General features: G+C 39.8%; 1 protein-coding gene across 1 annotated transcript in view; it reads left to right on the top strand.

Moving 5' to 3' along the window:
- The first annotated feature begins 55 nt into the window (after positions 1-55).
- PARG (poly(ADP-ribose) glycohydrolase) overlaps positions 56-15,174 on the top strand; it is a 122,941-nt gene continuing 107,822 nt past the window's right edge. Inside the window, exons 1-4 of the mRNA XM_088842097.1 lie at positions 56-537; positions 9,314-9,380; positions 9,965-10,951; positions 11,810-11,997. Of these exons, the coding sequence (XP_088698223.1) occupies positions 318-537; positions 9,314-9,380; positions 9,965-10,951; positions 11,810-11,997 (1,462 nt within the window). The 5' untranslated portion in view covers positions 56-317. The remainder of the gene's footprint in view (positions 538-9,313; positions 9,381-9,964; positions 10,952-11,809; positions 11,998-15,174) is intronic.

Raw genomic sequence — 15,174 nt, 5'->3', positions numbered from 1 at the left:
TCCGGTTTGCGACAGCGTACGTCCCGGAAGCCGGAAGCACTTGACGGCAGCTTTCCGGTGGTGGGAAAGTGAACGAAGCCAGAATCAGAACGGCTCACCCTGAGGCTGGTAGGGTGCCGGTGGAGGAGGGAAGGCAGGCGTCTGGATAGGGCCTGCTTCCGGAGGCTGTCAGAGCAGGAGCTGCAGAAGCAGTCAGCGGCAGAGGGGGCATGGTGCCGGGAGGCACCGAGGAGGGGGCGCAGTCCGTCCCTCCCAGGGTTAGTGAATGAGGCTCAACGCCCGGGCTGGCCCGGAGACTCAGTGCTGCGGGTCCCAGCATGAGTGCGGGCCCCGGCTGTGAGCCCTGCACCAAGCGACCCCGCTGGGACGCCGCTGCAACTTCTCCGCCGGCCGCCTCGGACGCCCGGAGCTTCCCCGGCAGGCAGAGGCGCGTCATCGATTCCAAGGACGCTCCGGTGCAGTTCAGGGTCCCGCCGTCCTCGTCAGGCTGCGTCCCGGGCCGGGCGGGACAGCACCGAGGCAGCGCCACCTCTCTTGGTACGTGGGGGAATAAAGCTCTTTGTTCTCCTCGGCCCAAACCTCTTTTTGGTCTGTCTCAGGAGCCAGGGACTCCAGCACCTTCCTCCCCCCCTTTCTAGTCTTGTGTACACCACTCTGAACTCTGAGGTCCCTTTCCTATGCTCCCAAGGCCGCTACTGGGAGAATAGGGTCGCATTTTTCCCACGGCGATTGGTGGTGTGAGAAACCTTGATAAGCAGTCACTTACAGGGCGAGAAGTGGTAAGATACTCCACCTGTTTGCTTTCTTCGGGTTTGAGTAATTGCCTTAGTCGTTGCTGCTGCTGTTAAGGAACTTTAATTGTGGATGTGAAGCTTCAGCTTCTACATGAAAAGAAAGCTACAAAAAAAATCGTAGTTTATCTCAATTTAGATTCTTAATCTCTGGATGCAGAGCCGTTAGTTTTAGCTGGCGTTAAACTTGGCTCTAGCATACAATGTTGAACAGAAGTTACTTGGTCTCTGTGTTCAGACCCTAAAGTCTATCAGGAGAGATGGACGATTACGAAAGTCAACATAATAAAGGGTAATGAATGTTCCAGTTTATAAGGGAACGGAACATAATGGTAGAGTCAGGTGTACCTAATCCAGTTTGTAGGCTCAAAGATACTTTCCCAGCCAGAAGATAAGAATTTTATTCTGAAGACTGAAAAGTGATGAGGGGTTAGCTAGACGAAGAGAAGTTAATGAAGTGATCCCAGTGTGCAGCTGATGAATATTGTGGACAGGGGAGAGTAGTGATAGATGGGGTTGCAGAGAGAGAGGCAAAGGTCAGGTCATACTGGGCATGCTGAGGATTTTGAGTTTTATTTATAAGGGCAATAAGAAAATACTTAAAGGCTTCAATAGGGGAGTGACTTGATTGGATATATATTTTCAGAATATATATTTATTAAAATATACATATTTTAAAGATCCTTGTTGCTAGTGTGTGGAAAATGAAGAATGGATTGAAAGGGAGCAGAAGTGCAGGCCCAAGACTAGTTAAGGAGTTAGTCTAGATGGGAAATAATGATGGTTTATACTTGGTTGCCGGAGAAGGCAATGGCAAGCCACTCCAGTACTATTGCCTAGAAAATCCCATGGATGGAGCAGCCTGGTGGGCTGCAGTCCGTGGGGTCGCTAAGGGTCGGACACGACTGAGCGACTTCGCTTTCACTTTTCACTTTCACACATTGGAGAAGGAAATGGCAACCCACTCCAGTGTTCTTGCCTGGAGAATCCCAGGGACGGGGGAGCCTGGTGGGCTTCCGTCTATGGGGTCATGCAGAGTCGGACATGACTGAAGTGACTTAGCAGCAGCAGCATACTTGGTTGCAGGCAGTAGTTGGAGAAGAAAATGGCAACCCACTCCAGTACTCTTGCCTAAAGAATTCCGTGGACAGAGGAGCCTGGTTGGCTGCTGTCTATGGGGTCGCACAGAGTCGGACACGACTGAAGCGACTTAGCTTGCATGCATTCATTGGAGAAGGAAATGGCAACCCACTCCAGTATTCTTGCCTGGAGAATCCCAGGGACAGAGGAGCCTGGTGGGCTGCCGTCTATGGGGTCGTACAGAGTCGGACATGACTGAAGCGACTTAGCAGCAGCAGCAGGCAGTAGTAAAGGGGAAAAGTGGATGGATTTAGGAGAGAACAGGATATAAGAGTTTGTACCTCATAAGAAATATATATGAGCTGGAAATATAGATTTGGAAGTTCTTACCATATACACCATTATTGATGCTTTGGAAGTAGATTAGATGGTATAAAGCATATACCAAAATAAAAGATGACCTAGGGCAGAAACTTTAGGAACACTGCCATATAAGAGTAGACCGAAGGGAAGCAACCAGGGAAGTATGAGGAAAGCCTGGCTCTTGTGTCATGCACAGACAAGAGCCTTTCAAAAAGGAAGCATTGGTCAACAGTTTAAGAGAATGGACAGAGATCAGGCCGTCCTCTGATGAATGGTGTATACTTAGTTCTCTCAGGATTTATAGGCAATGGGGAAGCAGACCTCCACTGAGCACTGAAGGATGAGCAGGATTTGATTTGTAAACCAAGGAGAGAAAAAACTATATAGGCCAAGGGAATGGCATGTACAAAAGGTGGCTTGATAGGAGCATAGAATAACAAGACTGTCAGTCGAGGCTGGGAAGGGGTGGAAGAGCTTATTTATGGACAAAGTCAAGTGCCATTTCAAGGAGTTTGGACTTTATTCTGTGGTTAATGGGGAACCACTAAATGGTCAGTTTCTTTGGTGGCTCAGGTGTAAAGAATCCTGCAGTGCAGGAGACGTGGGTTCAATTCCTGGGTCAGGAAGATCATTTGGAGAAGGTCATGGCAACCCACTCCAGTATTCTTGCCGGGAAAATCTCATGAACAGAAGATCCTGGCGGGCAGTGGTCCTTGGGTTGCAAAGAGTCGGACACAACTGAAGCGGCCGAGCACAGGGTATGAGGTATGACAAAAAAGCTTATAAGAAAGGGTTACAATCGTTTGATTAATGTTTTTGAAAAGATGGCTTAGGCAGCGATCTTTGGACTTTTCTGACTGCAACCCACAGTAGATATATCTAGCAGTAGATATATCTTCTGATAAACATGCCATATTTATAACAATTGTTTCATCAAATAACCTTTACTGTGTATGAAGTATTCTCATGTTGTCTGTAATATTTAACTAAAAAATGTTGATCATTTGCAGTTTCTGGAACAGTGGGTTAGAGAAAGTCAAGACTGCAGATAGGGAGAGCAGTTATGAGACAAATGCAGTTGGCCCACTGAGTGATGTAACTGTTCTTATAATATTGGTGCTCTTCTGAAGATGGGGAGAAAGAGATGGGTTTAAGATTTAGGGTATAGATTTCAGAGGACTTGTTGAAGGAGAGTGGAAGGGAGAGGAACTGAGGGTGACCTCCAGGTACTGTGACTTCTGTGACAGGCTAATTTGTGGTCCTGTTATAGGTCCTATAAAGAAGGAGGAGTGAGTTGGGGGGGGCGGCGCCTATCAATCCTTGCTGATGGGATGTTCTGATTTTCTGCAGAAGAGGAACTGAATTAATACTTGGGCTGTACTTGTGCATGTGTGTAAATGTTTTCTGTGTACCTGGCAGAGAACGCCAATGAACAAAATATTCAAAGTCTAAATTTGTATCAAAATCTGTTGTTTGAGATTTTGGAATTCTTTTAGGAATTTGGTATTTAAAATTTTTATAAGTAGTTATCCTAAGAGAAGTAAGGTAGGGAAATGGATATTTATTCAGTATCTTTGATTTTTGTGTTATTTATCTTCCTGGGCATTTTTCTTATGCTGATAGAAATCTGCACATCTGCATGTAGGCAGAAGTCCATTTCTGATTCACATTCTGATGGGGAATGGTTTATCCAGTTGTGCTGGTGTAGGAGCTTCTCTTTTCCGCCTGTTAACAGTTACCTAGGGTTTCTCTCCTCACTTCAGGGATGGTCGGTGGTTGGGTGGGGGATTGGAGCTATGTTGTCCCCCATCTCCCTTATCATTTTTTTAGCCTTAGTGCTGTCAAAAGCATCTTCAAACCTCTTTGTTCATCTCAAAACTTTCCCACTGTCCATTGCTCTTTGGACTCACCACACCCTTCCTTCCGATGCCTTATCGTGCTGCTGCTGGAGGAAAAAGGCTTTTTGTGAAGGTGGGGTGTTCCTTTGAGTACAAGTGAATTTTTCTGCATTTTATGCCTTTTGACTGTCTCTCTAGCACCTAATTGAATGATCTGCTCATTGAAAGATGCTAGTTACTGAGTGAGGTTACTGAGATTATGTGATGTGAAGTCAGAGCAAAGATGGAGAACTAATGATATCAGTGAAAAAAGAGATTGGGTGGAAATATTGGTAGAGGATACATTTCTTGAGTTTCTTCTTTGTGAGACAGGTCACTTAGTATTTTTCTCTCATTGATCCACATAAGCCTTGGAAATAAGTATTGTTAATCCCAGTTTATAGGTGAGCAAATAAAGTCTCAAAGAAATGAAGTACATTATTACTAAGTGACTGAGCAAAGATCTCAAGTAGGCCTTAGGAAGGATCACTAGGAACAAAGCTAGTGGAGGTGATGGAATTCCAGTTGAGCTATTTCAAATCCTAAAAGATGATGCTGTGAAAGTGCTGCACTCAATATGCCAGCAAATTTGGAAAACTCAGCAGTGGCCACAGGACTGGAAAATGTCAGTTTTCATTCAAATCCCTAAGAAAGGCAATGCCAAAGACTGCTCAAACTACCGCACAATTGCATTCATCTCACACGCTAGTAAAGTCATGTTCAAAATTCTCCAAGCCAGGCTTCAACAGTACGAACCATGAACTTCCATATGTTCAAGCTGGATTTAGAAAAGGCAGAGGAACCAGAGATCAATTTGCCAACATCTGTTTGATCATGGAAAAAGCAAGAAAGTTCCAGAAAAACATCTATTTCTGTTTTATTGACTATGCCAAAGCCTTTGACTGTGTGGATCACAATAAACTGTGGAAAATTCTGAAAGAAATGGGAATACCAGACCACCTGACCTGCCTCTTGAGAAACCTGTATGCAGGTCAGGAAGCAACAGTTAGAACTGGACATGGAACAACAGACTGGTTCCAAATAGGAAAAGGAGTACGTCAAGGCTGTATATTGTCACCCTGCTTATTTAACTTATATGCAGAGTACATCATGAGAAACACTGGACTGGAAGAAGCACAAGCTGGAATCAAGATTGCTGGGAGAAATATGAATAACCTCAGATATGCAGACACCACCCTTATGGCAGAAAGTGAAGAAGAACTAAAGAACCTCTTGATGAAAGTGAAAAAGGATAGTGAAAAAGTTGGCTTAAAACTCAGTGTTCAGAAAACTAAGATCATGGCTTCTGGCCCCATCACTTCATGGCAAATAGATGGGGAAACAGTGGCTGACTTTATTTTTTTGGGTTCCAAAATCACTGCAGATGGTGACTGCAGCCATGAAATTAAAAGATGCTTACTCCTTGGCAGGAAAGTTATGACCAACCTAGACAGCATATTAGAAAGCAGAGACATTACTTTGCCAACCAAGGTCCGTCTAGTCAAGGCTATGGTTTTTCCAGTGGTCATGTATGGATGTGAGAGTTGGACTATAAAGAAAGCTGAGTGCTGTAGAATTGGTGCTTTTGAACTGTGGTGTTGGAGAAGACTCTTGAGAGTCCCTTGGACAGCAAGGAGATCCAACCAGTCCATCCTAAAGGAAATCAGTCCCGAGTATTCACTGGAAGGACTGATGCTGAGGCTCAATCTCCAATACTTTGGCCACCTGATGGAAAGAGCTGACTCATTGGAAAAGACCCTGATGCTGAGAAAGATTAAAGGCAGGAGAAGAAGGGGACGACAGAGGATGAGATGGTTGGATGGCATCACTGACTCAATGGACATGAGTTTGAGTAAACTCTGGGAGTTGGTGATGGACAGGGAGGCCTGGTGTGCTGCAGGCCATTGGGTCGCAAAGAGTCGGACATGACTGAGTGACCGAACCGAACTGAATTGAGCAAAGATCTCAGCCAAGATTTTGTTTGACTCTATTTTGTATCTATTTCGTTACCTCCTATTGCCTCTCTTTTTGTTTACTTTGATTACTTCTAGTTAAAGAAATTCCTTGGACCCTGGGATGCATCATTTTATGCTTTGTTGTTGTTCAGTCGCTAAATCGTGTCTGACTCTCTGCAGCCCCTTTAACTGCAGGACCTCAGGCCTCCCTGTCCCTCACTATCTCCCGGAGTTTGCTCAGATTCATGTCCATTGAATCAGTGATGCTATCCATTTTATGCTTACTTCAGGAATAAGAGGGATACAGCTGAAACAGTCCCATGATGTGCTATAAAAGAAACCTTTGGAAGCCAGGAATTGTAGTATTGGTAGGTTATCCTTTCTCTGGGGTCCTTGGAAGGACTGAGGACTGTTTTATTAGCAGGAAGTGATGGTTCCTAACCTCTTACTTCTCCTCCTTCACCCCGTTCTCAGGCTTCAGGGATTATAATAGGAAGCCTGACGCTAGAAAGAGAACACATGCTCAGTGTCAGAACTGCAGGAGACAGCCCTGCCTTTCAGCTGCCCTGTAACACTCTTCATAGTTTTTTACACGATGATGTTGCCTGCACTCTTTAGGTTCAGTTGACTTGTCATCATAGTCCCATGCTTCGTGTGTGTTATAGGAACCTAGTCATTTCATATCATCAAATCTTTACATTTATGGAAAAAGGTATTTTAAATTCTATACTGACTCAAAAAATGAATTTTTTTGCCCATTGCTGGTTTGTACTTTGAGGGTTTTCTGTCTTTTCTGTGTTTGATATAATGAAATTAAATAGAAGATGGAACTGTAGAAGAAGTTTCAGAATCAACTGGTTCATTCTCTTACTCTTTTGTGACTGGAATTATTTTTTTCTCTGAAGTCTAATTTGCTGTAGATTAACTTCATAAAATCACTTGTGGTGTTTAACAAGAAATATCAGATATATATGTACAGTTTTTGTGACAAATGATTTTTAAAATGCTGATAAAAGATTTTGACTAGTTAGAATGTTAGTATTTTGTTTAAAATGTAAATTATAAGGCACTCAAATACAGTGATAAATAAATGATTGATTTTCCTGTATTTGGGACAGTGTCTCATGGTGTTTGAAGGGACGTGGGTAAATTAGAAGGGTTTGTGACCTAAGGTGGCTAGATTCTTACATCGCAATTTAGACAGTAGTTGAGAATGTTCAAGATTTTATGTTTACTTATATTAAAGAGCTTCTTTGGTGGTTCAGATGGAAAAAAATCTGCCTGCAGTGCAGGAGACCTGGGTTCGGTTGCTAGGTCATGAAGATCCCTTGGAGAAGGGAATGGCAACCCACTCTAGTATTCTTGCCTGGAGAATTCCTTGGACAGAGGAGCTTGGTGGGCTATAGACCACGGGGTCACAGTCAGACACAACTGAGCAACTAACACTTTCATTGTCATACTAAAATGTTATATATATGTAATCCATGTGCAATACATTAAATTTTAAAAGCATACTTAAATTTCCAATGTTCATCTAAATTTGGCTTGCATTTATTTATGGTGTATGTACCTTGCTGAACCATTAATTCTACTTTTGCTACTATCTACTGGTCATTTCTATCTAGTTATCTCTTTGGCATTTCAAATTTAGTGTGTTCATATTGACCCAATCATGTTTTCCCCCTAAATCCAGTTCTCTTATAGTCTACATTTCCATTTAATGTTCTCACCATCTTTCAAGTTTCAAGCTTAAACTTTAGTGTCACTTTTAACCTCTAACATTTTGCAATCTGTAATGACTCTCACTTCTCAACTTTTATTCTCTGTTCTTACAAAGACAAGACTAGTTTTGGATCTTGACCAATTGTTCTTCAGCTTTGCTGATATTCAGAACCGTTTTTTACGGGGGAAAAAAAATACAGAATTCACTTCCCCTCATACCTCCATCATCACATATAGATTTTCATTCAGAAGGTCTAGATGTGGTCCTTGGATCCATTTGTTGTCAGCCTTCTGATGATTCAGTTGGGTTGGGAACCACTGACCTAGACCAGTACCTTCCTTCATCAGCTTCTAAAGACTCTTCTTGCCCCTTCACACCTGCTGTCTAGGCTGTGTATTCTGCCTCACTGGGAGCCTCCTAGATTTGAATCCTGGCATTACAGCTCTGAATGTGACTTTTGACATTATTTTGTACCTCTCTTTGTGGATTTTTCAGGAATCTCTATGGTTCCTTGCTGACCTTTCAGCCATATTTTCTGTTGTTTTCTTAATATTTCTCTACCATTGGTTCTATTGCTTCTGATTTTTTCCCTTAATGTGACTGCATGTTTATTCTTCAAGAACTATTTATCAGATGATCCCACTTTCTTCAATTCCCTGAAGTAGTTCTTTCCTCAGAAATATCTTAATTTCTTATCAGGGTCTTTTTTAATTCATTTTACTTTAAAAATTTATTATTATTATTATTTTGACCTCACTGTGCAGCTTGCAGGACCTCAGTTCCCCAACCAGGCATTGAACCTGGGCCATATCAGTGAAAGTGCCGAATCCTAAACACTAGACCACCAGGGACCTCACTTAGGATCTCTTTTAATACTAATAATAACTAATAACTAACATTTACTGAGCATCTGGTAAGCAGTTTGCAATGGTTGTTACTTAATTTAAACCTCACAATAACCCAAGAGAGATACTATTAATTTGCATGTCTACTGATAAGGAATCTAAGACACAGAGAAATGGCTCTTCACAAAAATCACACAGGAATTCAGAAGGAGAGCCAGGGTTTGGATCTAGGTAAAGAGTCCGCCTGCAGTGCAGGAGACACAGAAGATGTGGGTTCGATCCCTAGGTCCAGAAGATCCCCTGGAGAAGGAAATGGCAACACACTCCAGTTTTCTTGCCTGAAAAATCCCATGGACAGAGGAGCCTGGCAGGCTGTTCAGTCCAAAGGGTCACGAAGAGTCAGACAATGAGCGACTAAGCACACAATCTGATTTCAGAGTCTGTAGTCTCATCCATTAGACCATACCAGTTCTTTTAAGGTCTGGTCACTTTCTCTTCTATGCCAAATGTATTTATATTTATGATACTGTATTTTCTCCCATGGCTTGCATGAGGAAGGAATGATTAATCTTTTTTCAATCCACAGAACCTAGCTTAATGCCTTCCATATGTATATGCTGCTATAGGTGTTTCCTCTTTGAAGGTATGCATGCACATACATTTTTTTTTTTCTTTACAGTTTTCAAACAGAAGACTATAACCAGTTGGATGGACACTAAAGGAATCAAGACAGGGGAATCAGAAAGGTATAGAAACATGCTTATATAGAGTAATGAATAACATGATATATGGATGTTGTATCATGTTTCATGCTATTTTCTCTCCTTTTTGCTTTCACATTTTTATTTATTGACATTTCAGTTAATTCTGTGCGCCAGGGATGGTTTAGTATACTTGAGATGCAGAGATGAGAAAGCAGTAGTCTCTGTCTTTAAGATACTTACAGTGTAGTGGTGCTGACAGACACCAAAAAACACATGATTCTTACATAGTGTGATCAAGGCCACAGGAAAGATATAAACAAGGTACAGTGGTAGTTAGCATGTAGAACAGTCAGCTTTACCTTTGCAAGAAAGGCTGCACAGGAGGTGAATGAAGTTTAACACTGCATTCTAGCTGGTGTTTGCCAGGCACAGAGTTGGGAAAAGGGCGTTATAGGCAAATGTGCAAAGGTATGGAGTCATGAAAGAGCCTGCTGTATGCTCAGGTAATCACAAGTTTAATTATTGCTGTGATACTGTAGGAATGTGTTCGGGTAAGTGATTTTTTTGTGTCATAAATTCTTTCTATTGTGTCATAAGTTCTGTTGTATCATTCTATTCTTTTACAGTTTGCATAGTAAAGAAAACAACAATACAAGAGAAGAATCCATGATGAGTTCTGTACAAAAAGATAACTTTTATCAACATAACATGGAAAAATTAGAAAATGTTTCTCAGCTAGGTTTCGATAAGTCACCAGTTGAAAAAAGTACACAGTATTTGAACCAACATCAGACTGCAACTATGTGTAAGTGGCAGAATGAAGGGAAACACTCAGAACGGCTTTTGGAAAGTGAACCTCCAGCAGTAACTCTGGTACCAGAGCAGTTCAGTAATGCTAATGTTGATCAGTCACCCCAAAATGATGATCACAGTGACACAAATAGTGAGGAGAGTAGAGATAATCAACAGTTTTTGACACATGTAAAGCTTGCGAATGCAAAGCAGACAATGGAAGATGAACAGGGCAGAGAAACCAGAAGCCACCAGAAGTGTAGCAAGGCTTGCCATCCTGCAGAAGACTGTGCAGGGTGTCAGCAGGAAGAGACAGACGTGGTGCCGGAGAGCCCCTTGTCGGACATTGGCTCTGAGGATGTTGGTACTAGACTGAAAAATGCCAACAAATTGAGTAGACAAGAAAGTAGTCTAGGAAATTCTCCTCCATTTGAGAAAGAAAGTGAACCTGAGTCACCAATGGATGTAGATAATTCCAAAAATAGTTGTCAGGATTCAGAAGCAGATGAAGAGACAAGTCCAGGTTTTGATGAACAGGAAGATAGCAGTTCTGCTCAAACAGCCAATAAACCTTCAAGGTTCCAACCAAGAGAAGCTGACACTGAGTTGAGGAAGCGGTCCTCTGCTAAGGGAGGTGAGATTCGATTACATTTCCAATTTGAAGGAGGAGAGAGTCGAGCTGGAATGAATGATTTGAATGTCAAACTACCTGGAAGTACTTCTAGCCTGAATGTAGAGTGCAGAAATTCTAAGCAGCATGGGAGAAAGGATTCTAAAATCACAGATCATTTCATGAGAATGCCCAAAGCAGACGACAAAAGGTAATTTTTACCATCAAGAGTATCTTCATTAGGGTAATGTGTTATCTAATTTTGTGAGGGGGAGTTTCATGGTGTTATGGTTTACACTGAAGGCAAGAAATAGTTGTCTTTCTTATTAATTAATAATGCATAATTTAAACTTAGACTCAAAATGTTAAATTCTTAAACTCACAGAAACAGGAAAGAAGTAAATAATCAGATTTTAGTTTTGTGAACTTCCTTCTGAGATTTACGGGAATTACTTGATCATAAATATGATAGTAACTACTGTTATCTTAGGCTACTATATATGCATTTTCTCTAATGCTCTGACAGCAGGCAGGTGATATTGCACTCACTTCACAAATGAGAAAACTGAAATTGGTTAGAAAATTCACTGAAATTATGTAACTTGTGGGGAGTAAAGCTGGGATTTAAATCCCAGCCTGTATGATTACAAAAAAAGTAAGTATAAAAATTATCTTAAAGCCCACTCCATAATTTTTGTGATCTTTTATGGCAAGCATGCCATAGTAATTTCACTTCATTGAAAATTATTGTCTAGGGTCCTAAGAAGTAGCTGATACTGTGAACCATGACTCGTTTGGCAGTGTACCTATTTTTTTACAAGGCCTTTTTTTTCAGAAGGTGATTTACATGTTTGGAAATTCCTTCCACAGACTATTGAAAATAAGCTCTTGGGTTTTACTGTAAGCCTTATAAGGTTTTTTGTTATTTTGTTTTTTCTAAATACCAAGGAGAAAGAGCAAGTTTGGCACATTTTAAACAATAACTTCTGGGTAAGTGTTTTTACTTGTGCATCTGAGTGAATTTAAATAGTGAGTTGTTTGTGATTGAATATATTTGTTTTGATCTTAGAAAAGAACAATGTGAAATGAAGCATCAAAGAACAGAAAGGAAGATCCCTAAATACATTCCACCTCACCTTTCTCCAGATAAGAAATGGCTTGGAACTCCTATTGAGGAAATGAGAAGAATGCCAAAGTGTGGGATCCGGCTGCCTCCCTTGAGACCATCTGCCAACCACACAGTGACTATTCGGGTAGGTATTACCTCTTACCTATAAAGAGAGAGGTGCTAAGTTTCAATTAATTGTGATACTTGTGAAAAACAGACTAATGCATAGAAAGTACTTCTGTTTTCTGCATATATAAAGTACTGAGAAGTTTATAGAACAGAGAAATATAATGATAGGTTAATTAACATGGTACTTAACAAATCCGTAAGATGAATCACTGTTAACTGCTGATGATATTGAATATTCTGTATTGTTAAGAAAATTTATTGAATTAAAAAATTCAATTGACAGTATTTATTGAGTACCCACTACATGTTAGATACTAAAATTCAAAATAGTACATTGTTCAGTATCCTCAAATTATTCTCCAGTTTTATCCTCTTTTTTAAGCTTTAGATTCTTCTAGACATCCCCATCACTATCCCATAGGCATCTCAAACTCGGCATTTCTAAAACCAACCTCATTTTAAAAAAAACTGTGGTTAAATGTACATAATATGAAGTTTACCAACTTAATCATTTTTTAAGTGTACATTTCAGTGGCAGTGTCGTACAACCATCACCACTGTTTATTTCCAGAAATTTTTCATCTTCCTGCACATAAATTCTACCTACTAAGCAGTAACTTTTCATTCCTCACTAATCCTGGGAACCTCTTTAATACTTTTCATGGGTTCTTTGAAAAAAAAAAAAAAAGAAAAACTTTATTGAGCATTTTAAGTGTTCAGTTATATTTAGTTAGTTTACCGAGTTAGGCAACCGTCACCATAATCCAATCTTAGAATATTTCTGTCACTCTTAGAGTAGTTTTAAATATTCATATCCTAGGAATTCCCTGGCTCTCCAGTGGTGAGGAGTCAGCACTTTCATTGCCTTGGGCCTGGGTTTGATTCCTGGTCAGTAAATTTAGATACCACAAGCCATGTGGCATGGCCCAGCAAAAACAACAAAAAAAGAATCCATGCAGGATTAAATATTCATCTCATTCATTAGATTCTATATTAGATTCACAGGGGCTATTTAAAAAAAAAATCTCTGTTCTTATACAACTTAGCCTACATGTGATTATTTTGAAATATAGGATTCATTAGTGTGGTTAGGTAAAGCAACATTGAGCAGGGTGGTAGAGTTTGAGCTGAGTTCTTAAAGATGAGAGGAAATTTCTGAAATGGAGTTAGTAAGGCAAGAATTCCAGATAGATATATAACCTGTATAGGAAAAGGCTGTGCAGTTTGAAACTTTTACAAATGGAAAGCAATTGATTTGCTAGAACTGAGTATTTGGATGGAAAATGGTGGAAGAGAAGACTTGAAAAGTAGTTTGGGTCCATATTGTAGAGAGCTTCAGGTATCAGAAACTGAGTCTTTAAGAATTGGAAATCATGAAAATGTCTGTGCAGACAATAGTTGCACTATATACATAGCAAGGTTGATCAGACAGCTATATGTAAGCAAAGCTAAAGTGAGCATACGTTGGAAACAGGAAAAGGTAAGAGCTCGGTTAAGAGATGAAAAGTAAGCAAACAGTAATTATCAAATTGTGCTTCATGAAAGTGGCTCAGGGTTTCTTTTGATATTGACTCAAATTTCTTTTCTAAACTGTGTATTTAACTGTGAAAAACCTGTTGTAAAAGAACTAATGTACATTTACTTTTAAAAATGCTTAATACCGTGTTGTTTTTTTTTTTGCTTAATACCATATTTTAACCAGGAGGTTTCACCAAGAGAACTCATTTTTGTGCAGGTCATAGAATCAGGGTTCTCTTGCTACTGCTGTTTGAAGTATTTCCTTAAACATCAAAATAACAGTGTAAAAAAGTTACCATCTGCCAGTCATTTAGGTGTGTGGATACAATTTTCTTAATACTGGATGAGAGATATAAATAGATTGATGAAAGCTTTAGCTGTCATCTCTCTCAATTTCATAGTCCTTCAGTTAGTCTCTTTGCTATTGATAGAATAAGTAAAGTCACTCTAAAAATTATATTTATTAAAATATAATGATTTTGTATTAGAATTCGTAGGGAAAAAAGTTCTGCTCTTTAAAAAAGTTTGGAAATAACTGAGACAGGGTAGTAATTGTGGGAATATAAAATAATAAATGCAAATTGTTTTGAGATTATATTGATAGGACACTGAATTCTTAAGTATGGATGATAAGGGAAAAGGAGGCATTGATAATGTGTGTGAAATTAAGAAAAGGCTTGAGTGACTGACAGGGTGTTAATGGTTAAGATTTGGAAAAAAGATTGATCAGGGGAAATAAGTGATATTTTGACTTTTCCTGCTTCCTCTCTCCCACTGCCCACAAAGAAAACCTGAAGCATCTTATACCATCTTTAATTAATCTCTATAATTACTATTTGTCAAATATCCAATGAATTTATAAAAGTTTTATTTTATTATAAAAGTAATACAGGGTCAGTGAAAAAAGTTTAAGAATTTGGTGTGTTTTCTTCTGGATTCTTTTTCCTGAATATGGCAGTAGTATACTATATGTATAATTAATAATCGTTAAATAGGTAGTCCTTAGTTACATTTCTAAGATGTGAGATATTAATAATTACAGAATTTGAAGTCATACTATAAAGCTGACATTTAGTGTTAGAAATGGAAGACAATCTGAAATTGCATGGACATGATAGTGCTCGATTATCTGTAAATGCACTCATGCATACAGCACACATTTACACATAAACATGTACACACATATAGGCAAACACATGTATAGGCGTGTGCTGTACACGTGCATACACACATTTAAACAGGTAGACACCCACAGATACATATATTCTTAGATATTATGTTCCCCTATGTGTGAAGCTCTACTGGAACCTGTTTTTGTCACCTTAGATTGCATGGAAGATCTTTACAAAGTCACCTTTGGGGTCCCCATATGGAGGACAAAATACTTTTGGCAGGATTGATGTCTCAGCCACTTTTGACTCTTGAACGCCCTTTATTGTTTCCTCCTTGGAATATTCTCATCCTTTTGCTTCCTTGACACCATATATTCCTGATTTTCTTCCTGCCTCCTTAAACCCTTACTTTGTTCCTTTTAGCTTTTTTTCTATATGTGGCCCTTAAACATTGTTAGACTTCCCCAGGACTTTTTCATAGGTCCTCTTATTTTTTCCTCTCTTGGAGTAATCTTATACACACTTGTATTTTTAATGGTTACCTGTATAAAAGGCCTACAAATTTAT

Source organism: Moschus berezovskii, chromosome 12 (genome assembly GCF_049115385.1).
Source record: "Moschus berezovskii isolate FMDL1 chromosome 12, NW_MosBer_1.0, whole genome shotgun sequence".
Lineage (NCBI taxonomy): Eukaryota > Metazoa > Chordata > Mammalia > Artiodactyla > Moschidae > Moschus > Moschus berezovskii.
Note: the sequence above shows the minus strand (reverse complement) of the source record. Positions and strands in the feature narration are given on the sequence as shown.